The sequence below is a fragment of the Abramis brama genome (assembly GCF_963993115.1).
Source record: "Abramis brama genome assembly, chromosome: 3".
Classification (NCBI taxonomy): Eukaryota; Metazoa; Chordata; class Actinopteri; order Cypriniformes; family Leuciscidae; genus Abramis; species Abramis brama.
In genome coordinates this window covers 12,525,498-12,549,292 of record NC_139965.1, presented here as the reverse complement: position 1 = coordinate 12,549,292, position 23,795 = coordinate 12,525,498, and the positions used below count along the sequence as shown (strand labels likewise).

The 23,795-nt window shown below is 39.5% G+C and overlaps 2 protein-coding genes across 4 annotated transcripts in view; both read left to right on the top strand.

The window, feature by feature from the left end:
• fxr2 (FMR1 autosomal homolog 2) overlaps positions 1-11,803 on the top strand; it is a 30,808-nt gene extending 19,005 nt beyond the window's left edge. For both annotated transcript variants that reach the window (XM_084110074.1, XM_084110073.1), the window contains exons 14-17: positions 889-1,092; positions 7,503-7,610; positions 9,264-9,358; positions 10,205-11,803. In XM_084110074.1, coding sequence (XP_083966200.1) covers positions 889-1,092; positions 7,503-7,610; positions 9,264-9,358; positions 10,205-10,315 — 518 coding nt within the window. In that variant the 3' untranslated portion in view covers positions 10,316-11,803. The remainder of the gene's footprint in view (positions 1-888; positions 1,093-7,502; positions 7,611-9,263; positions 9,359-10,204) is intronic.
• Positions 11,804-14,904: 3,101 nt separating this feature from the next.
• Positions 14,905-23,626, top strand: ponzr6 (plac8 onzin related protein 6). Of its 2 annotated transcripts, XM_084110077.1 has the most exons (5): positions 15,017-15,048; positions 20,189-20,347; positions 21,272-21,400; positions 21,595-21,755; positions 23,120-23,626. In XM_084110077.1, exons 3-5 carry the CDS (start codon positions 21,289-21,291, stop codon positions 23,318-23,320), a joined length of 474 nt encoding a protein of 157 aa, XP_083966203.1. In that variant the 5' UTR covers positions 15,017-15,048; positions 20,189-20,347; positions 21,272-21,288; the 3' UTR covers positions 23,321-23,626. The 2 variants fall into 2 exon arrangements, with proteins under 2 accessions (XP_083966202.1, XP_083966203.1); XM_084110076.1 differs by lacking the exon at positions 20,189-20,347 and having other exon boundaries at positions 14,905-15,048.
• The last annotated feature ends 169 nt before the right edge of the window (positions 23,627-23,795 follow it).

The following is a 23,795-nucleotide window of genomic DNA, read 5'->3' as shown; positions in this document are numbered from 1 at the left end:
TATATAATAGTGGCAGCCCTAGAGAATATATAATAGTGGCAGCCCTAGAGAATATATAATAAAAATAAGTATTCACAATATTTAACTCTTTCCCTGCCAGCATTTTTGACAAATTTTTTGGCCCCCCAGAATTTTCTGCTGTATAAATATCTGAACATGCAATATATCAAAAGAAAGAACAGACCCTCTGCTTTTAAACAACAACAAAAAGGCATTTTATTCTAGCTCTATGCATACATTTTTATCAACACTTGAATGTGGGTAAGTTTCATAAAAAAGCAACATTTTGAACAAAAAAGCTTAGAAAATCGCTTTTTTTGTCCGTCTACATTCAGATGGGATTCAGAACGATGATCAAAACACAGATGGAGTAGATCGAGTCCATCAACACCCCTAAAGCTTCACAGTCCTGAAGCTCGACACGACATTTCATTCAGTACCATTAGGCAGTTTTGATTTTTATGCTGTTTAATGTTGTGGATTGTGTTATTTTACATGTGCATAATCAATGCTTCTATCATGTGTTTCTCCTTCTCCTGTGTTTTGATGTGGAGATTCTGTGCTATTTCAGAAGATGCGTAATAGCGCCCCCTACCGTATAACAGTGAAAACCGGTGTTTTTCCTCCATACACTTATGTCACACTGACAACTTGTGCTGGATTAGACACTACTCTGAAGTAGGAGCTAACTTAGTCCCCCCTCAAAAAGGTGTTCCTATAACTAAAATCGTTCCCAGTTCCTGCGGTGTCGAACACGCCAAAAAGCGACGACTACTGCCAATAATTATAGGAACTATGAAAACGTTCCTCCGGTGCGAAAGCCCCTCATGCAAACTCCTGCCTATCATTTGTTATTTTGTGCCCTGCTGATCTTCTGTGTGTTTCCAGTGCTCCGAGATCCAGACAGCAACCCGTTCTCTCTGCTGGAGGGAGACGGTGAACTGGGCGGCGATACAGACACCAGTGAGAACATGAGCGGCATCGACCGCAGGAGACGCTCACGTCGTCGCCGTAATGACCAGGAACCCAGCCTTATGGATGCAGCCGCTAACGAATCAGACAATCAGGCAGCCACCAGTGAGAACGGACTGGGTATGACACAATTCCAGGTTATCTTGATGCGCACAGGTTGAGTTAAGGCGAGACACTACAGGTGAATAGGGTAAAAATTTAAAATAATAGATATCACCATGAAACTTCCTCAGTTGATTACTTCCACAAGTATATATAAAAAAAATGTATTACAAGTTTTAGAAATTTGTATGTTTAATTATGCAAATTAGGCATTATCTCATTAAATATGCATGATTTTGCATATATTTTCAGTAGATAGATCTGAACATATGATAAAGCCAGGTGCAAAATTATTTTTTCATTTTGTTTACACACAAGATGAAAAAAAAATCATAGGGATTTCAGGATATATTCTTTCATTACCTAGGAAATCAAAATATACTGTCCATAGAATCTGTGTATCATTCGTTCAGTCGCTTTTTATGTAATATTGAAAGTAGAAAAATTGAAAACAGTTCCTTTTTCAAATTTTTTTTTTTTTTTTTTCTTTTTTCTTTTTTTTTTCAAAAAAACGAAGTCTATTCCCCAGTACGGGTTGTGTCGAACCATTCGTTAGTCTGGTTGATGGAAAAAATATGAAAAAGTTGCAATAAACGTGTTAAGAATCCACACAACGGAGGAATCTTATTCTGCAGTGCAGAACTGAGGAAGAACTGATGATGGGACAGTTTGATCTTTGGCTGACAAATCAGAGGAAAGGGGCGTTTCATTCCCGCCCACGTGTAGAAATCGAATATCAAGCTGTTTATTCATTTTTCTACCTCAGAACGAAAAATGAAAAATCAAGCTGAATTCTTGTTTTTCATTTTTTTTGGAAAAAAAAAAAAATCGAAAAAGGAACTGTTTTCTCATTTTTTCTACTTTCAATATTAAATAAAAAACGACTGAACGAATGATACACGGATTCCATAGCCTTAAAAAATCGATTTTCGCCATATTTTTTTTATTAAAATGTCACATAAATCAGGCCAGGAATGATTTATTAACAAATCCCTCTGACAATATCTTCAGAATACTGCTAAGCTTTACAGAGCTTTACAACGACACCGGTCATGATGGACTTCAGTAAACAGACGGATCTCGGCGTGTCGCGTTGGAATGCTAACTTCTTGGTAAATTCGGGAGAAACTTACTGCCGCAAGTAAACAAAATGTAATAAAATAAACATCTTAATGTATATTTTCAATGTTTTCTTTATAGCAGCTTAAAAAAGAACACATATTGAAGGAGTAAACTAGCCCAAAATCTCAAAACTGACCACTGCATGAAAAATCAATGTTTTTGCCTGCCGTGTCTCGCCTTAAGAAGAACATTTGAGCTCACATAATCTGACCCTGTGTTTGCATAGCAGTATTAACTTTTCTTATGGGTTTCTCCTTTACCAACTTTAGTCTAATGATGTCAGTTATGGTGTGACGATACACTTAGCTCACGAGACGATACGGTTGGATTCTCGTCCGTTGAACGTGCCACTTCTGGTTTTTAATTTGAGGAATTGTCACAGCGATGCACTAATAATTTTGTAATGAATGCCACTTCGGTTCTACTTTGAGTATGATTTATCATATGCAGTAAAAGACAGAACAGTATAATATCAGCATTGTAACAGGTTTTGCCAAACTCAACTCAGTCATGCTGATATCGTGCACGTTTAAATATCTTTATATCTCGTGGCACGTCGTCACACTCCTAATGTCAGTGATATGCAGAAGCAAAACAGTGTTTTCTGTGAATCTCAGTAGATTTGTTCTTTTGTGGTTATTCACCATCACCTCGCTAGTTTTCTTCTCAACGGTGCTGTTTTTGTTTTAGGGTTGTGTTTTTGAAGCGTGTGGCGAGGTGTTGACACTAATGTGGTCAACTGACCTACTTCCTCTTTCACTATGCAGTTATAGATGTCGTTATCAGGCTTTAAATGCGTTACAACCAAGCAATCAAAATCCAGCTGATTCAACTTCTCTGGTTATAATAATGTAAATGTTGAAGTAAACGCAAATCCATTATGTCTCACCTAATTCCCCAAACATCCTATTTTCAGGTCAGAATGAAGCTCTACACTCATAACCATTCACTCTTGCTGAAAAAACAAACTTTGCCCTCAGACATCACACACAAGCCCGCACAAACACACACACTGCAACATAGTCTTACACACTGGTGCAATAAATTCAAAACAACATTTCCAAAACTGGTAAGTTCTGTTGCTTGTGGTTCCCCCGCTCACAGACCTTTTCACATGATGAACATCTACTGTACCTGTTTTTCTCCATGAAGGTTCTTATAATCGAGGCGACGGTGAAGCGACTCGAGTGTGGCTGTTCTCGTTGCCCAAACTCCCTCATAGTCATACCATGGACAAAGACATGGGCAACTAGAGTGGCACTGCTTGTCTCTTTGGCCTTCCCCTTCACCTTCACCTTCCTCATCCTCTTCCTTCACCTCTTCCTCCACTCTACTGCTCTTCCTCTTCCTTCACCTCTTCCTCCACTCTCTACTGCTCTTCCTCTTCCCTCACCTCTTCCTCCTCCTCCTCCACTCCAGTGTCCTCATCCTCTTCCTTCACCTCTTCCTCCACTCTCTACTGCTCTTCCTCTTCTCACCTCTTCCTCCACTCTCTACTGCTCTTCCTCTTCCTTCACCTCTTCCTCCACTCTCTACTGCTCTTCCTCTTCTCTCACCTCTTCCTCCACTCTCTACTGCTCTTCCTCTTCCTTCACCTCTTCCTCCACTCTACTGCTCTTCCTCTTCCTTCACCTCTTCCTCCACTCTCTACTGCTCTTCCTCTTCCCTCACCTCTTCCTCCTCCTCCTCCACTCCAGTGTCCTCATCCTCTTCCTTCACCTCTTCCTCCACTCTCTACTGCTCTTCCTCTTCTCACCTCTTCCTCCACTCTCTACTGCTCTTCCTCTTCTCTCACCTCTTCCTCCACTCTCTACTGCTCTTCCTCTTCCTTCACCTCTTCCTCCACTCTACTGCTCTTCCTCTTCCTTCACCTCTTCCTCCACTCTCTACTGCTCTTCCTCTTCCCTCACCTCTTCCTCCTCCTCCTCCACTCCAGTGTCCTCATCCTCTTCCTTCACCTCTTCCTCCACTCTCTACTGCTCTTCCTCTTCTCACCTCTTCCTCCTCCTCCTCCACTCCAGTGTCCTCATCCTCTTCCTTCACCTCTTCCTTCACCTCTTCCTCCACTCTCTACTGCTCTTCCTCTTCTCTCACCTCTTCCTCCACTCTCTACTGCTCTTCCTCTGCTCTTCCTCTTCTCTCACCTCTTCCTCCACTCTCTACTGCTCTTCCTCTTCTCTCACCTCTTCCTCCACTCTCTACTGCTCTTCCTCTTCCTTCACCTCTTCCTCCACTCTCTACTGCTCTTCCTCTTCCCTCACCTCTTCCTCCTCCTCCTCCACTCCAGTGTCCTCATCCTCTTCCTTCACCTCTTCCTCCACTCTCTACTGCTCTTCCTCTTCTCACCTCTTCCTCCACTCTCTACTGCTCTTCCTCTTCTCTCACCTCTTCCTCCACTCTCTACTGCTCTTCCTCTTCTCTCACCTCTTCCTCCACTCTCTACTGCTCTTCCTCTTCTCTCACCTCTTCCTCCACTCTACTGCTCTTCCTCTTCCTTCACCTCTTCCTCCACTCTCTACTGCTCTTCCTCTTCTCTCACCTCTTCCTCCACTCTCTACTGCTCTTCCTCTTCTCTCACCTCTTCCTCCACTCTACTGCTCTTCCTCTTCTCTCACCTCTTCCTCCACTCTACTGCTCTTCCTCTTCCTTCACCTCTTCCTCCACTCTCTACTGCTCTTCCTCTTCTCTCACCTCTTCCTCCACTCTACTGCTCTTCCTCTTCCTTCACCTCTTCCTCCACTCTCTACTGCTCTTCCTCTTCTCTCACCTCTTCCTCCACTCTACTGCTCTTCCTCTTCTCACCTCTTCCTCCACTCTACTGCCCTTCCTCTTCTCTCACCTCTTCCTCTTCTCTCACCTCTTCCTCCACTCTCTACTGCTCTTCCTCTTCCCTCACCTCTTCCTCCTCCTCCTCCACTCGTGTCCTCATCCTCTTCCTTCACCTCTTCCTCCACTCTCTACTGCTCTTCCTCTTCCTTCACCTCTTCCTCCACTCTCTACTGCTCTTCCTCTTCTCACCTCTTCCTCCACTCCACTGCTCTTCCTCTTCTCTCACCTCTTCCTCCACTCTCTACTGCTCTTCCTCTTCCCTCACCTCTTCCTCCTCCTCCTCCACTCCAGTGTCCTCCTCCTCTTCCTTCACCTCTTCCTCCTCCTCCTCCACTCCAGTGTCCTCATCCTCTTCCTTCACCTCTTCCTCCACTCCTTACTGCTCTTCCTCTTCCCTCACCTCTTCCTCCCCCTCCTCCAACTCCAGTGTCCTCATCCTCTTTCTTAATGTCTTTCTGGATCCATTGTTCCAAAACCCAATGAACTAACTCTGGCCCTTTTATCTATCTATTGAAGCAGGGGTTTTCAAAGTCTAAGACAGTGGGCCTCCCTTTTGACACAACTTACCCAATGGCAAACACACACACGCACACACAGCAATGTCAGACTCTTAACTCCTCACTTTTATCATTGTTTGTGTTAACATGAAGTGCTGAAAAGTGCAGTTAGGCCTCGTTTACACTCTCAGTGAAATGTGACCCAATTCCGATTTTTTTGCTCACATGTGACATATTGGATGTGTTCTATGAATGTGTAAACAGGAAAACGCATGCATTCGGATATTTCGAGATCGGTTTCAGGCCTCATTCATATGTGGAAATAAATCAGATATAAATCAGATATGTGCCAATGCGACTGTCATGTAAACAGGCAGATCTGATTTTCTGAGGCATTAGGCAACATCTCCGTGGTTTAATGACGAAAGAAACCCTGACGCACATCTGTAAAGGGACAGATGGCCCGACGAAACGTTGTGTCGTCGTAGGAGAAGAATGTGGACAAACGTTGACACAACATATCAAAGGTTGGCTTGCTCATACTAAAATTTCGGACCCGATGCTTCTCGTTAAAGCCAATATTTAAACACAATATGCTCCCACCAGTCCTGAGATCTCTCTCGCACAATAACTGAAGCATATGAACAGGCTGCAATGATGGCACTTTTCGTCGTCCTCCACCTCAAAATCATGGTGATGTTTGGCGAACTCTGCATATATCGCAGAGCTAGCATCAAGCATATTTCGCATTCGTCCAGCTGTGCAAGAGAAAAGTTAACCCTTCAAGCATGCGCGATGCTTCAGATAGTATGGCAAGTGTAAACGCATGAATCGGATACAGTTGAAAGAACGTGTAAACGGACGGTCAAAAAAATCGGATAAAGGTAACAAATCAGAATTGGGCATCAAGACTGCAGTCTAAACGAGGCCTTATTTTCAAAATAATAACAATTTAACTTTTTTAATTCATTAATTTAAACTAATTATTAGGCTATAATTTGTATCACTCTCCGCGCCTCCCCTGGCATGCTTTGGCGCCCCACACTTTGAAAACCCCTGTATTGAAGGTTCTCATTGGTGTGTGATCAATTTTGACTCTTAGTGTTTCCACTTGGGTAATTGTGTCTAACTGAGCTGAAGCTGTGCTGACTTGAGTGAACAATATTGAATGCTAGTGCTTTCTAAATGACAACATGGTGTAGGCAATGAGAAATGAAGGGATTTGTGTGTAGAGTTTTGCAGTGACAGTTCAACAAATCTGATGTCAAAACAGGGGAATAGTGTTTATAGTTTAGGGAAATGAGTGTGCTTTTTGATAAACGGCGTTATGGTTTTGAAATTTTAGTTCAAAAGCCTGGTTATAGTGTTTAAGCAATCAAGAAAAACTGTAAGATAAGTAAATGTTTTAGTGGTTTTTTTTTTATTATTCATGTAGTTGACTTTTTTTTTGTTTTTTTTGTTAAGGGTTTCCTTTTTTTGTGTAGAAATAAGTCACCAAGGCTGGATTTATTTGATAAAAAATACAGTAAAAACAGTGATATTGTGAAATATTATTACATTGTAATATAACTATTTTATATTGTAAAATGTAATTTATTCCTGTGATCAAAAGCTGAATTTTCAGCATCATTACTCCAGTCTTCAGTGTCACATGATCCTTCAGAAATCATTCTCATATGATGATTTGCTGCTCAAGAAACATTTTGTGTTGTACTTAGCATGAAAAACTAAACTTGTGTTCAGATTGTGAATTAGTAATAAACAAGTGGCAAGAGAAGGGCCTCCCTTTATAATCACTAAGGCTGTCAAACTCTAAAGCGCAAACTCACTGAATTCTGCACTCTTGCAAAAACTGTTATATAAAAAAAGAATCCACATTAGGAAAGCCTTTGGGAAATTTGCTTGATTTAATTTCGTAGAACTGCCTCAGAAGATTGGCCCCCTTGCCTCTCATGCTTTCTGTCTCATCATTTCTCCCAGAAGAGGAAGGCCGGCCCCAGCGCCGCAACAGGAGCCGCCGGCGCCGTAACCGTGGCAACCGTCCCGAGGGAGGATCCACCAGCCGGGACAGACAGCCGGGTGACACAGGTGAGAGAGTGGGAAGGGGTCAAGATGCAGGAGGAAAGGACTAAAGAAAGAGAATCGTCAGATTGCACATTTCATCAAACTTTTAGGATTATTTTCCTCTATTATGCAGATTTAGTGACAGGATGGTAGAGAGGAGGACTGGGTGAGATTGTGTTGCTGACCAGATTCAATCTTGCACCAGGACTCATATTTTGGTTGTTTTGTAGTATTTTATTGTATTTTTTTTAACAGGCCTGTTAAAGTATTTGCTGGTATGATATGTGGTGTATGTTCTTGTTATTGGAGTTGTATTCATTTCTTTTATGTCAAATCGATTAATTGCATCTAACATGTGTATGTGTGTGTATATATATGTATATATATGTATGTGTGTGTGTGTATATATATATATATATATATATAGATAGATAGATAGATAGATATATCTATCTATATCTATCTATGCGCAGCAGCCTATTTTGCGCACATCAGGGAGCTCGTGTTTTACTTTCACTTTCAAATGCGCGATCGCACGTATCGTACTCTGTGTACAGGGAGCAGCGGTGCTGAGCGCGCATTCTACAAGGTAGGACATTTATCCGATGTTTAGGCTCTGTTGCGCAACAAATCATCCGCCATCACGTGATCAGTGAACTGTGATTTCTGCTGCACTGATTGTGATGGCAACTCGTGCTGGATGAGCAGAGCAGACTTTTACATTCGTTTATAATGGTTTTTATTTTTTATAAAAACAGCAAAACGACAGTTGAGGGGAATGTGAGTGAAGCGGTGGCATATTCTGTGCTTATTTCACCCTCACTTAACCATGGCGATATCGCGAGACCGCTTTTCACTCGACGGGAAATCTCATCACAATTTAGTCGAGATCTCGTCACATCTCTCAGCACACCACATATCCCTCTGAACACCAGAGGGCGTCACACACACATACACGCCAAATATGACCCGCCACAGAAGTAGATAACACAAATCATTCCAAGGAAGCCATTAAAAGGTTATTAGAAGATGAATCACATATGTCTGATCAAATAATCAAATGAAACTTGTACCTTCGCCTATACCTTCATGAATGTGTCTCTCTTGTCACGATGACAGAGGCGATGTCAGTTTTCTCTATCACTCTGGGCAATGTGTAAACACACACACATACATAAACATACACACATATACACACACACACACACACACATACACACATGCACACATACACACACACACATATACACATACACATCTTCTTTTGGGCCGTTCTTTCTCTGTACTCTGATCTTCACAAACTTCATTTGTTACATACGCTACTTTAGATTTTACACTTTATTTTTAGAGATTTATTTTTTGTTATCTTGAAACTTATTTGCCATTACAATTTTAATATTTATTAAATTAATTTGTTTGTCTCTATAATTTAACATTTTAATCAAATTTATTCCTTATTAAAATTTTATTAAAATTTTAGCCATAATCGCTGCCCGTCTGCCTGGGTCTCGCCACATCACGATGTTCATCTTTAGATTGTGCATTTTGCTGATGTTAATTTCACAGTCATGGTCCACATGTAAGATCTGTTTTCATGCTGTAGGTTATGGGTTTGCTCCACTTGTTTGATCTCTTGCTGTTTTTTTCCCCCATCTATTTCTCTCTGTGCTGATATAGTTTCTGTTGCTGACTTCATCTCTCGTGCCGATTCCCAGAGCAGACAGAATCTCCCAGGGAAGGAGGCGGCGATGCAGCTCGTGTCCCATCCCAAGGTCTGCCAAAACTACAACACTAAACACACCCCTCAGCATATTGTTGCTATTAATATTATTATTATTATTGTTTAAATAAAGTTAAAAGTTCCAGGTATGTCTTGTAGGGCTGCACAATTTAGCAATGTTGATAATTATTATGGTTATTATCGGGGTTATTAACTAAAACTAAAACTATTAAAAACGTTACTGTTAATGAAGCTGAAATAAAGTAAAATTGTAAACATTAGTTGAAAAACATGAACTATATGAAAATTAGAAATGTTGTGATGGCAATAAACTGAAATAAGTTTAAGTTGAAGCACTTTTTTTATTTTATTTTTACTGAAAATCAAATCGATTAATTATTAATTGCATCTAACAAATGTGTGTATATATATATATATACCACTTCACTCTGAAGCGCCTATTTCAATAAATGCCTGTGTGTATGTGTACAGCTATCTTTGTGAGGACCAGTTTGAGTGTTAGACCATTGGAGTGAGGACAAAGAGAGTAAAGTGAGGACATTTTGGCTGGTCCTCAGTTTCTGAGAGCCTTTAAAGGCCTGTTTGAGGGTCAAGACTTGGTTTTAGGGTTCAGGTTATAATGAGGTTAAGGGTAGGTTTAGGGTCAGGGGTCGGGTTAGGCATTTAGTTGTGATGGGTAAGGTCAGGGTAAGCGGCTAGAGATTTCATTGTCAATGAATGTCCTCATAAAGATAGATGTACAAGAGTGTGTGTGTGTGTGTGTAGAGCAGCTGTGCCACCATCATGAAACGTTATGTAAACGTCTGTAAAAGGACAATTTCATGAGGATTATGCACAGAACAGAGTCTTCAACTGCATCTCATTGTCTCTCCATCAGGAAAACGGGACTAGCGTGAGTAAGGAAGAGCTGACTCCCTCCAAGCGCTCCCCGAGTAACGGCGTGGCATCGGCCGGGGGGGCCGTGGCCCTGGTGAACGGCGTCTCGTAAAACTCATCTCGCCCACGTCTAAAGCAAGACACCACGGCAAACTCTGTTCCTGCTTGCATTCACGTAAACCTTTAAACTGACGAATGAAAATCGACTAAAATCCTTGTTCATACAAGTCTATGAGAAGAAAATGATACAAAAAAAATGACGAACGCATCTACTTAAAACCACACATAACGGTGTATGTTTATCCTATCTATCAGTACTTAGTGCATATTTAAGACAAGCTTGCCAAAAATGAGCTGATGGATATGACTTAAATTTCTGACATAACACAGAAAACAGGACGTGACTATTTGGGTTTTATTTTAGATTTTTTTTCTTTTCTTTTTTTTTTCTTTTTTTTTTTTTCTGTTGTCGTTGCTGTCATTATTTGTTTTTGTTTTGTTTGTACTCACTGGTGTGGGACTGTGAAAACACTCCCGAACAGACGCATCTCTGAAACAGTGTTAGCTAAACGAGGGCGGAGCTAGCGGAGAGGCGACGGGTTGAAGGCGGAGCCTTTCGCGAGTGATTGACAGCTGAGTCTGTGGTACTCTGAGTTTAAGGGCAAGACGGAGAGACATTGTGCCTTGAATTAGAAAAAAAAAAAAGAAAAAAAAACTTGAGTATTTTCTGTTTTTCCTTAACATTTGCGTTGTCCATGAGATGAGGTAGATGGTTCCTGTTTGTTTGGTGTTTTATTTTGTGTGAGGAAATGATAGGATTATGCAGAATAAGAAAGATTAATGCCAAACATGAAATTAGGATGTTTGTCCAAGGTCAAGGCGTTATTTGAAAGCCGTTTAATGTGTGTTTGTGTGTACGAGTGTGTCCCCGATTGTACGTTATGAGCATATAAATTGAGAGGAGCGTCACATGATCCGAGAGACAACCCATGAGAATCCCGAATGGATTCGGTCTCTTCAGTTGAAATGGAGGGAAAGTGGCACAAGTGTCCAAACACAGAACTAGAGAGAGACACGTAAATGAACTAGCTGGCAGGTTCACAGTGTTGATTAATCTCTAGGTTTTCAACATGTGTTTCCCCAGCGAAGCTTCTGGTGGAAGGAAGGCAGGATGTGTGTGAGCGTGGAAAGAAACACACACACACACACACTCTTGACAGCTTCCAGTCTGGTGTGGATGGTCTAGAAGGCTTTCTGAGAAGATGAAGCCTGTAACACCGAGTCTGATGCTTTAGTTCACACTCACACACACACACACGTGCATCCGAGAGCATTGTAATGTAATGCACTCCAGTTTGGTGGAATGAAGTTTGGGCCTCTTCTGTCTCTGCTGGGGTGGCAGAGAAGCCAGTCAAACGGTAGTCATGGGTAAAGGGGAAGGGACCGTTGCTTCACTTTATTTGGTCATCTCAGTTCCTGTTCTCAAAGGGCCTTTTTTTCCTTTTCTTTTCTTTTCTTTTTTTTTTGGTTGTACTTTCCACATCATTGAAAAACAAAAAAGATTAAAATGGAAGTGAAATAAATTATTTCTGGAATGACACCTGTGTGCAGTTTTTCTTGTCTTTTCTCTGCAATCTGGTTTGTTATGGGCTCTTTCCAAAAAAGAAGGTACAAAACACCTGTGCAATGCTTAAAGAAGCAATGTATCTTTTTTTTTTTTTTTTTTTTTTCAGCAAGTGATCAGTAAAAAGTAAATGATCATCAGACTAAATAGTATTAACTGCTGTTATAGAATAGAATAGAATTCAACTTTATTGTCATTGCATGTCACAAGTACAAAGCAACGAAATGCAGTGAACCGGCCTAAATAAATCACTCCCCTCAATTTGAGTTTTTTTTTTTTTTTTTTTTTTTTTTTTTTTACAATCATTTCATTGAAATAAAACAAACTCAATCATTTTTGACCGACACACGAACAGTACCAGAGGGCTAATAACCAAAAAATCCCATAAAAGTTCTATTTTTGGCAAATATAAAGGCCTTTTCGAAAGTCATCAGCAAAGACATTGCTGAATACATATATTTGTATTATGTAATCCGTATTACGTAATATTCTGAGTTTCAATTTTACTGTTTTTATTCATTTTGAGGAACACCGTTTTGTGCAAGTGAGATAAATTCATTCTCACATTTACTCTTGAACTACAGTAAACCCTCATGTCATGCGCAACGTCTTGACATTTACTCTCAATCATTCAAGTCAATACATGGGAAAACAAGTATCTTGCATTGCTTATTTGAAACAGTATCTTATAGTTGTAATTTAAAAAGTAATGCATTACTAGTTACATGGAAAAAGTAATCTGATTACATAACTCAAGTTACTTGCAATACATTACCCCCAACACTGTGTCTATATATATGTATGTATATATGTATATATCAATTAGTTGAGTTGTTTAGCTTTGATTGACAGTTCATTAATTGTCTTTTCACCAAATTATGTCATTTTTTGGGGGAGGGGGCAGTTTTCTTCTTTAAAAAAAAAACACATTTATTAGGAGGGAAATCATTAATTTACAAGATTATGACCAAAATGCTGGGCATAGTTAAATAATGCTTTTGGTCATGTTTAAAACTACCTAGTTTTTATGCTAGATTAATGTAATGTTAGGTAATGCATTGACCAAGACGAACCATGAAGTCCATGTGGGAGCGCCTCGTACATCCAATGCAAACTAAGCTCTTTTGTTAAAGTTCGCTAATGTTTAGGCTACTTTTTAAATAGCTTGACTTCATTAAGAGGAATTATAATAGGGATTGTGTTTGCGTGTATAAATGCTAAAACTCATAATAGAGGTTCAGAACCTGATCCCGGCTTCAGACGTCACATGCGATTGACAATGTTTTGTTACCGGAGCCGATCGGCTCAGTCTGTGTGTTTACTGATTCATCATCACACAGCAGTGTTTACACTTTGCGTTACGCATTTGTTTAGCAATCCTTTATTCTGCTCAGTCCCTGCAAACCGGTTCTGTTCCAGGATGTGTGTGGGGGGGTTACTATGCAAATAATAGACTACCTTTTTACAAATAACTTTTCATATTATTGTTATTATTATAACCTTTAATTTACTAGGAAAAGAAGCACATTGAGATTTAGAATCTATTTTACAAGAGCGTTCTGGCTGACAGACACAGCTCGTTTGAGTTTAACAGATAGCCTAACATCCATTAATACATGCACATATACACACACAAGCAAATCCAATCCAAATTTCAATATCAATACATAACTAGTTAAAACATCTACAGCCCGATGTTTCATTCTCCAAATCGTTTAAAACTGTCCAATGAAACCAGCTCACTAAGTTTCAACATGGAGTTTATTGATTTAAAAACGATTGTATTGCTTCCGCTGAAGAAAATAGTCCGTTTCAGTGTTGCCAGACGTACGATAATTATCGTATTTGTACGATAATTTTGACCTCTGTACGATGTACGATCAATAATGAAAAAAAAAAATCCTATAATGTACGATAATTTCAGAACTGTGTGACACTTCAAATGATGGTCGTTCGTTGTAATCATAGGGCTTCTATGCTCATTGATCTAGCTGTGGATTCTACGTCTACCGGGAGAAGAACGTGAAAAGAGAGAGAGGGAGCGAGAGACCTTGCGTGTGTGTGCTAGTGTGCCTTACGAAGCGTGTGTAAGGAAGGACCCAACCAATCAATTGTAAGTGCGGGCGGGCTTTTATCTATACTCCCAAACCGAATTAATCAGATTAATCTCGCTCTACATTATCCCTTACATATTTTTTTGTTGCTGGTGTTTATTTTATGAATAAAATAAATATTAAAATTAATATTTTTATGGAGTAACCGTTTTATAAAAGCAATAAGCCCCTTGTAAAAGCCGTGTTTTACAGTGAATTTAGAACAGCTAAAGGGGGTAAATAAACAAAAAAGAATAACAAAAAATACACAAAATAAATAAAAAAATATTCCTTTTAATATTTATTTTATTTAAATATTTTATTTATAAAACACGGCTTTGCGGGGCTTATTGCTTTATTCTACCCAAGGACCTTGACAAAATTGTAGTGGAGTAAAAAGTACAATATTTGTCTTTCAAATTTACTGTAGTGAAGTTAAAGTAAAAAAAATAATAAGTAAAGTACAGATACTCAAAAAGTGTAGTCAAGTACAGTAGCCTACCCAAGTAAATGTCCTTTGTTACTGTCCACCTCTGCCAGTACGTACCACTGGAACAGACAGTAAGAATAATTATAGCAAACATACTGTTCACAGATGTAGGTATAAAGATATGACGGAAGTAGACCCAGGATAGATTTATAAATAAAAACATGCCAGTGTTTTTTGTCTTCGGATGGACAAAGCAAACCATCCAACCTGAGCATATACAACACACACAATGATGAGTGAGGGTTTTAAGATTTATTATGAACCTCAGTGCACCATGATAAACAGTGTCTAAAGCATGCAAACACTGTGAAGAAGATGCATGCATATATATTACATGTATAGCATTACATGATCATAATATCAACTTTTCTAAATGTCATTGTTAACTGGTTTGTATTCAGGATGAATAACAATGTCTAATGATTGTAAGTGTCTTTTAATTGCTTGATCACAATAGAAATGCACCTGTTTTTCTTCTATTGCGCTGCACTGATGATGGTGAAGGAAGTGTGTGTGTGTGACGTGCTCACCTGTGGTCATGATGGCTTTTTGGTTTCCTCCCCCCTGTGAACAGCAGAGCGTCAACACAAACGTCTCTCACATACACACACACACACCCTCTGAAGACCAGGCTTTGGGCAAGTACACCGTTTTCTACACTTCTGCAAATATTTGCATCACTTGTTTTATGTGGTATTGCATTTCTGAACTGTTCCTGTATCTCGTGACTTTTTGTAAGAGTATTTTTTTTATGTTTTTGCTTTTAAATGAGCTTTTACACATCAACAAAGTTGTCTAGACGTGTAATGTTTCTCCTTTAGTGTTAGTTTATGCGTGTTCAGGCACTGCGGCTTTAATTGTAAATGACAGTAGCACTTCTTAATACTTTAAAAAAAAAATCATATCCTCGAGGGTTTCTAGAGCACTTGTTTTTACAGCCGTGTCTAATGCTTTATGCTGAACGTTTTGCATCCTGGAGAACCTGGAGGGTATTTACAAGTAAAATAAGGAGGGAAATATATGAAAATCCAGTTCCTGACCTCACTTTCGTCCTTTCATTTCATGTCGTCCTGTGGACATTGGCAGCCATTCTGCTCCATGATTTTCCTTCACTTTTTCCTTCCTCGTATTATGATCTGATGCTCTTTACCAGAATAAAGGGTGTGGGAATTTGCATTGTGTTCCCTGTGCTGGGGCGAGGAAGTGACCGTCCCTACGGGTGGAGAAGGGATTTTTCTCTTTCGATCCGGCTCGAGTTTCACCATGATCTCTGATTGTAGTGGATATAATACATCGTGGCCGTATCCATTCAATGTGATGCAATTTAAATCCTCTCTGTTCACAAACCTGTCTAGACTTGCTATAAAACTGCCTAAAAATTTGCTCAATATATACTTCATTTTAGATTATGTGAGCTATGCAAAAATGGGACAGGTTTCGGTAGATGCACAGATAACTGTTTTTACTCCCGGCTTTTGAGTTTTTGTGTGATGCTATAACCTTTAAAACAATATCCAGTGTGCTTTTAATGTTATTATGCTCTTTCAACACAGTTTAGCTCTGCTATTCATTCGTTTTGTTTAGTCTTATAAAGTGGGGCAGTGATTTTAAGCTCATAGTCCAACTACAATGTCAAATTATGTAAAACAACTTTAGATGGGTTAGAAAGTCTATGTAACCTAATGTCTGCTAGCAACAAGTACAGTGAGGAAAATAAGTATTTGAACACCCTGCTATTTTGCAAGTTCTCCCACTTAGAAATCATGGAGGGGTCTGAAATTGTCATCGTAGGCGCATGTCCACTGTGAGAGACATAATCTAAAAAAAAAAATCCAGAAATCACAATATATGATTTTTTAACTATTTATTTGTATGATACAGCTGCAAATAAGTATTTGAACACCTGAGAAAATCAATGTTAATATTTGGTACAGTAGCCTTTGTTTGCAATTACAGAGGTCAAACGTTTCCTGTAGTTTTTCACCAGGTTTGCACACACTGCAGGAGGGATTTTGGCCCACTCCTCCACACAGATCTTCTCTAGATCAGTCAGGTTTCTGGGCTGTCGCTGAGAAACACAGAGTTTGAGCTCCCTCCAAAGATTCTCTATTGGGTTTAGGTCTGGAGACTGGCTAGGCCATGCCAGAACCTTGATATGCTTCTTACAGAGCCACTCCTTGGTTATCCTGGCTGTGTGCTTCGGGTCATTGTCATGTTGGAAGACCCAGCCTCGACCCATCTTCAATGCTCTAACTGAGGGAAGGAGGTTGTTCCCCAAAATCTCGCAATACATGGCCCCGGTCATCCTCTCCTTAATACAGTGCAGTCGCCCTGTCCCATGTGCAGAAAAATGCTACGGTTTTTGCTACGGTTTTTAAAAATTGCGGTTGATGCTACCACCCCCATGCTTCACAGTAGGGATGGTGTTCTTGGGATGGTACTCATCATTCTTCTTCCTCCAAACACGTTTAGTGGAATTATGACCAAAAAGTTCTATTTTGGTCTCATCTGACCACATGACTTTCTCCCATGACTCCTCTGGATCATCCAAATGGTCATTGGCAAACTTAAGACGGGCCTTGACATGTGCTTGTTTAAGCAGGGGAACCTTCCGTGCCATGCATGATTTCAAACCATGACGTCTTAGTGTATTACCAACAGTAACCTTGGAAACGGTGGTCCCAGCTCTTTTCAGGTCATTGACCAGCTCCTCCCGTGTAGTTCTGGGCTGATTTCTCACCTTTCTTAGGATCATTGAGACCCCACGAGGTGAGATCTTGCATGGAGCCCCAGTCCGAGGGAGATTGACAGTCATGTTTAGCTTCTTCCATTTTCTAATGATTGCTCCAACAGTGGACCTTTTTTCACCAAGCTCCTTGGCAATTTCCCCGTAGCCCTTTCCAGCCTTGTGGAGGTGTACAATTTTGTCTCTAGTGTCTTTGGACAGCTCTTTGGTCTTGGCCATGTTAGTAGTTGGATTCTTACTGATTGTATGGGGTGGACAGGTGTCTTTATGCAGCTAACGACCTCAAACAGGTGCATCTAATTTAGGATAATAAATGGAGTGGAGGTGGACATTTTAAAGGCAGACTAACAGGTCTTTGAGGGTCAGAATTCTAGCTGATAGACAGGTGTTCAAATACTTATTTGCAGCTGTATCATACAAATAAATAGTTAAAAAATCATATATTGTGATTTCTGGATTTTTTTTTTTAGATTATGTCTCTCACAGTGGACATGCACCTACGATGACAATTTCAGACCCCTCCATGATTTCCAAGTGGGAGAACTTGCAAAATAGCAGGGTGTTCAAATACTTATTTTCCTCACTGTATATTTATAGTAGAAATATCATTACCTGTTGTATCGGTTTAGGCCATGATAACACAAAATAGTAATTAATCAGAACAGGTTTAAAAAGTGTCCCATTTTATGTGACATGTTCAGGTTAAATTGAAACTGGAAAACCCTCGTGAATAATAATTAAATGTAATCTCACTAAAGTATAATAATAATAATTATAAAACGGATAGTTTTCAGATATAGACATTGAATAACCAAATGTAAAATAACTTGATAGTCTTCACTGTACAAATTAAACGGATTAATCCTTATTAAAGTTAAAGCTAAAGTTATTCAGTTTTTCTTTGTCCTTTTTTTGTTTGATTAACATTAAAATCATAGCCTGGGAAAACCCTGACGAACTTCTGGCAAATTTGAGATTTGCTCTGCAAGTCCGTCTGGCCATGAGCCCATTCATTCAAGCCCATTTCCAATTTTTCCAAATCGAGGCACCAATCACAAACGTTGAGGCGGGCTTTACACGATGACGAGCGCAGCGACGCTGAAGCAGATTTTGTACATAGCAAAGATGGCTGCCGCCGTGGAACATCCGCAATATCACTCGTTCGAATCAGCTATCGCGTCTGTTTTAAGCGATTTGAACGTTTCCTTTTTGTTAAAAGCCGAGCAAAGAACAACACTCGAAGCCTTCATATCTAAAAAAGATGTTGTTGCGGTCTTGCCGACTGAATGGGTCTTAGCGAGAGCCCCCTGGTAATGGTTATTTCTCCATTGGTAGCCCTCATGGAGGATCAGGTCAAGGAAGCGACCAAGCTTGGACTCTCAGCTTTACAAATTGGCACTGACAACGAAGAATTAATTCGAAGCGGTCGCCGGCAGCTCTGCATACATCATCTCCTTCATCGCTCTGATTGGTTTTAGGTCTATCCAATGCGCCCAGAGGCATTTGAGCGACGCCCCTTTGGAAATGGGCTGTGAATGAACCTTAGCCCCACTCTCAGTTACAACTGAGAAGGGTCTGGTGTCAACCAGGGTATTAAAATCACAGACAGCAGGTGAAATATTAGGCTGCTGTCTCTTTAAGAGCTAATACACAGATATAATACAGCTCTTTGCTCTTGCATTGATCAAGACAAACTATGAAGTCCACGTGGGAGCGCCTCATACATTCAAACACGAACTAAGCTCTCAAATCATGTTTACTGTTTAAATAGCTTGACTTCATTTAGAGGAAGACTTTAGAGGAAGTTATTTTACCGGATGAAACAGGGCAACACAAAATAATAATAGTAATTATAATTATAGCTGCTGTCTCTTTAAGACCTGATGCACGGATCCAATACACTGATACTGATACACATGTTGTCTTTCTCTACTGTTTAGTTCACTTGAGCCATAACCGACTGTTTACTACTCTGAGACGGGCATTTTTTGACAGAATTTTAACATTGCATTGTTAGCATTCATAAAAATATTACAGACCAACTGGGACTTTTGACGGCACATCACATTTTTGAGATATATTGATAATGCTTACAATCATAATCATGGGCGGTGCTGGGGAGGGGCTAGCAGGTGCTTCAGCACCCCAAAAAAGACCAAAGCACCCCGATAGCACCCCCAAAAATAATTTCTGGAAGCAATTATATTCAGGCTGTATTCTATGGAAGCCCTGAACCGCATGGTGAAGGAAAAAAGAGAACTCTTATCTTGTTATTCCAAGATATTAAGTTGTTATTTCAACATAATATCTCATTATTTCAACATAATATATCGTTATTTCGACATAATATCTGTTATTTCGACATAATATCTCATTTTGACATAATATTTCTCATTATTTCGACATAATAAGGGGACATTCTAATCTGCATTAAGCTACATTAAGCGTTCTTATAATGGTTTTCTATGGAAGGAAAATGCTTAACGTGTAGGCTATAATTAAACACGTTGTGTTCATATTCTAGGCTCATCTGATTTTTTGTACATAGTAGCCTGGCCTATAAGTTTTCGTCAGAGGGGTGCAAGACCGCAGGACTTTTGTCGCACTTGAACCACGAATACACACTTTTTTGAGTTTTGTGGTTGAAATTTAAAAAAAGTAACAAAACGACGAAACAGCTCATTTGCTCCAAATAGTGATATAAAGCAATTTTTTCCCCCTCAAGCGGTCAGTAAAGACACCCAATGTAAGATATTTTGAGCTGAATTAAAATGGCATGAAATTGTGAGTTATTTTGAATAATGTGTGCTTACATTACTATTTATTTTTTATTTATTTATCAAATCTAGTAATTTAAACGTAAAAAACACCCCACAAAAATAAACAAATAAATCTGAAAAAAGTAAAATATTATCAAACTGAAATTAAACAAGCTTTCTGGACAAAAAAAGGTATAATTTTATGATGCATACATTACTAAAATACAAAATGAATAAATGTACATGATTTTTATTTTATTTTATTTTTTTAAGTGCGTTGTATTTACAACGGGGGTTTTCAACTTCCTGCGCCTTCAATCAAAACTCTTCTCATGCATTGCGGTTGATGCATGTGCGTGCGTGTGTGAAAGGAAGCCCACCGTTTCTGAAGTGCAGAGGGAATATAATTTCAAAGTTTTCTGTTTCAGCCAGGTATGGTACTGTATGTTCATCGAGTAATACTGGTTAATGCCGCTTCTTAGGCGAACTCTCGAAGTCTGTACAGTGAACAGGTCTGATTTAAACTAATTTACCAGTTTTGAATCAGCCTGAAGGGGTTGTATTCGCTATAACAACCGCCTCGCTCTACATTATCCCGCTTATTACATGGCTACCTACCAAATAAATCAATGACAAAATATTGATTTAAAAATGATTGTATTGCTTCTGCTAAAGAAAATAGTCCGTTCTGTCTCTACGGTTAGAATCCTGCGTCTAGAATCCAACGCTCTGTTTTTCATGGCAGGATTCTAACAGTCGAGACGGAACGTCCTGATCAGTCTGTCTGGGTTCGCTATAACAACCGCCTCGCTCTACATTATCCCTTACATATATATGGCAAAGCGCACAAGAACAGTTCCTAGTATGTGTTTTTATTTGAGCTCAAACCTTTCGAGGCAATACAAGGAACACTTGCCATTTAATCACTTTACTGTGACTGTTAGGGAGGGACTATTTTTTATGGCGGAAGGATGGGATTTACTTATTTTAGAGAGCATTATATATATATATATATATATATATATATATATATATATATATATATATATATATTAGGTTTATAAAAGCAATAAGGGTACGAGAGACCGTGCTGGATTGTGTATTTACAAGTCAATTTAACTAGCAAGTCTTGCCCTTCAGCCTTTTATTCACATAACGTTACAGCACCGCTGTCGTACCTTAATTATTTCTTACTGCTCCTACACCTACAAATTACTACTAATCATTATTTTTAGTAGTAGTATTCAAATGAAAAATATAAATCTATATGTGCTTAAAAAACATGCCTCTATAAATAAATACATCTATTGACAAGCATTCTCACTTGTCTGTGGATTTTTCCATGTGTTTTCCCAGATCACTGAGTGATAATCATGGCGCAATCAACTATAAGTGTCCATTCACCCATGATTCTGGCCCCTGATAACTTCAAGCAAAACATGTGGAGCACAGGAGTGTGTGACTGCTGCGACGACATGGGCATCTGTAAGTGTTTGGTGGAGAGAGAGAGAGAAAGAGGAATAGTATAGGCTACTGTAGAGTTAAGCACACGTGAGGAATGTGTAAAATAAACATCAATTTGCGTCATGTTTCTGTCTGGGGTTTGAGGATGTGAGATTTCAGATGAACTGAAAGCGTAACTAATTCAATGTGCGTTGACATCTGTGTTCCTGTGGCAGGTTGCTGTGGTTTATGGTGCAGCTACTGCCTCATGTGTAAGACCAGCGAGGACTTTGGAGAGTGTCTCTGTCTCCCCATGCTGGAGATTTGCTTCGGAGGCATGTTGCATCCTATTACATTCGCCATGAGGAGCAGTATGAGAGAGAGATACCACATTAGGGTAATTACTATGTTGTAATACAATTATTACTGTTTAATATAAATATATTTTCGGCATCATTACTCCCAGCCGATCACATGATCCTTCAGAAATCATTCTAACATGATGATTTGCTGCCCAAGAAACATTTCTGATTATTATCAATGTTGAAAATGTTGTGGCAAATTCGAAGTCCTTGGTTCAGGTCACAAAGAAGTTTCTCAGAGTCAAGGTTCCAGGTCAGAAGAATTAACTTTATTGACAAGCAACAAAATGAGAAGCCAGCTGGCCGTCTGGACATCTGAGGTTACAATGGCCAGTGTTCATGTCTTACACTTTTTCTTATCGCTAGGTGATAAGAAAACCCTCATATTTATCTCCTCTTCTTTGTCACTCCTTGTGGCCTTGCCACCATTAGATACATCTCTCCCTAAACCTTCTTCTATTGGTGGAACATCTCAAAAAACATGTTTTTCTGCCAGCGCATCCCAACACCTGCATTTACAGACTTTTGAGTACTTTTCCATTCTCTTATCCTTGTGACCTATTTTCTGCTGGGCATTACAGCATTCAGACTTTTATATGAGACAAGGGAAATTCTTCAACAAAAACAGTTGTGCTGCTTAATGGAAACCGTGATACATTTTTCAGGATTCTATGATGAATAAAACTACCAAAATGAAGTGAGTTTATGTTTACGAATCGGAAAAACGTTGTAGTGCTTATATAACAACTTGTTAGAAACTTGATTTTTTTTAAAAACACTGTAGCTTTAAAATGTGCATTTGAGGTTTGACTGAATAGTTGAAAATACATTCGACCGGATTGCTTTCGTAGTGTAAACGCTCATGTGATCGAATGTGTTCAAACAGCCACAAAAGACCGTCTTCTCTCCGTCTACTGACCTCATGCGTAACATTATGGGAAGAGCTCTAGACAGACGGGATTTAAACTTTGTTGGCTGGAGACCCAAGTTTGGTTTGAAGATCAAAAACATATCAATCACAATGTTCTCTCACCATTCCTGATTTCTAACACACACTCACAGCGATCAGCTGGTCTTGTGACTGTCAGAGCAGAAACTAAAGCTGAGTGTGTTTTTCTGTCATCTCCTGTCGTGTTCATATGTAAATTGCGCCATTGCCATTAGATCAAAAAGATCTGAAAAAACCCAAACATTTCCCGCCCATAGACCCTCCCCTCGAAGAAATCAGGACAGAAGTGGTTGAAAGTGGACAGAAGAGTCGGATTAAAACACCAGTAAACGTGAATGTGTCTCTCTTGTCCACTTGTGATCCGATCGACCAAAACGCATCTTAATATCAGGTGTAAACAAGGCCTCAGTTTCACATCACATTACATTTATTGTGTTTTCTCTCATGAAGGGTTCGATTCAGGACGACTGCTGCGCGGTGACCTGCTGCACGGTGTGTGTGTGGTGTCAGATGGCCAGAGAGCTGAAGGCTCGTCGACACAATCTAGTGGTCATCAACCCCACCGTACACACAGTTCACCAGCAGCCGCAAGCCTTCAATCAGCCGCCTCAAGCCAGCAACGTGGGCTACCAGCCTCCTGGATACCAGTAACCTTTAACCTCTGACCTCAAGCTCCCCGGAGAGCAAGATCTGCTGTTCTGTTGAAGTTACGTAGTTATCAGGAAATCTGTTGAGATGTTATTTCTATATTCATACCTATAGCCTACTCGTTTAACAATGCCAATCTTTTTTTCTGAACAAAATATTTTATGATGACGGTTTTATTTTTTTATTTTCTCTATAGTCAAATTGCCAAATGTAGATATATATATATATATATATATATATATTAAACTGACCAAAACTGTTTGATTCTTGTATGTGAAATAAATATCATTCTTAATATAACATGCTAAACAGACGTGTGTATCAGATCCATTAACAGTATTAACTTGACAAACTCAATCACAACAATCGCTGTGTTTTTTTCTTCCAGTCTGTGATTGGACGGTTGTAGCTTGGCCAAAGAGAGTCAGCACAACAGAACTCATGTTTAATGAGACGCTGAAGTTAGTCACCAGGGAAT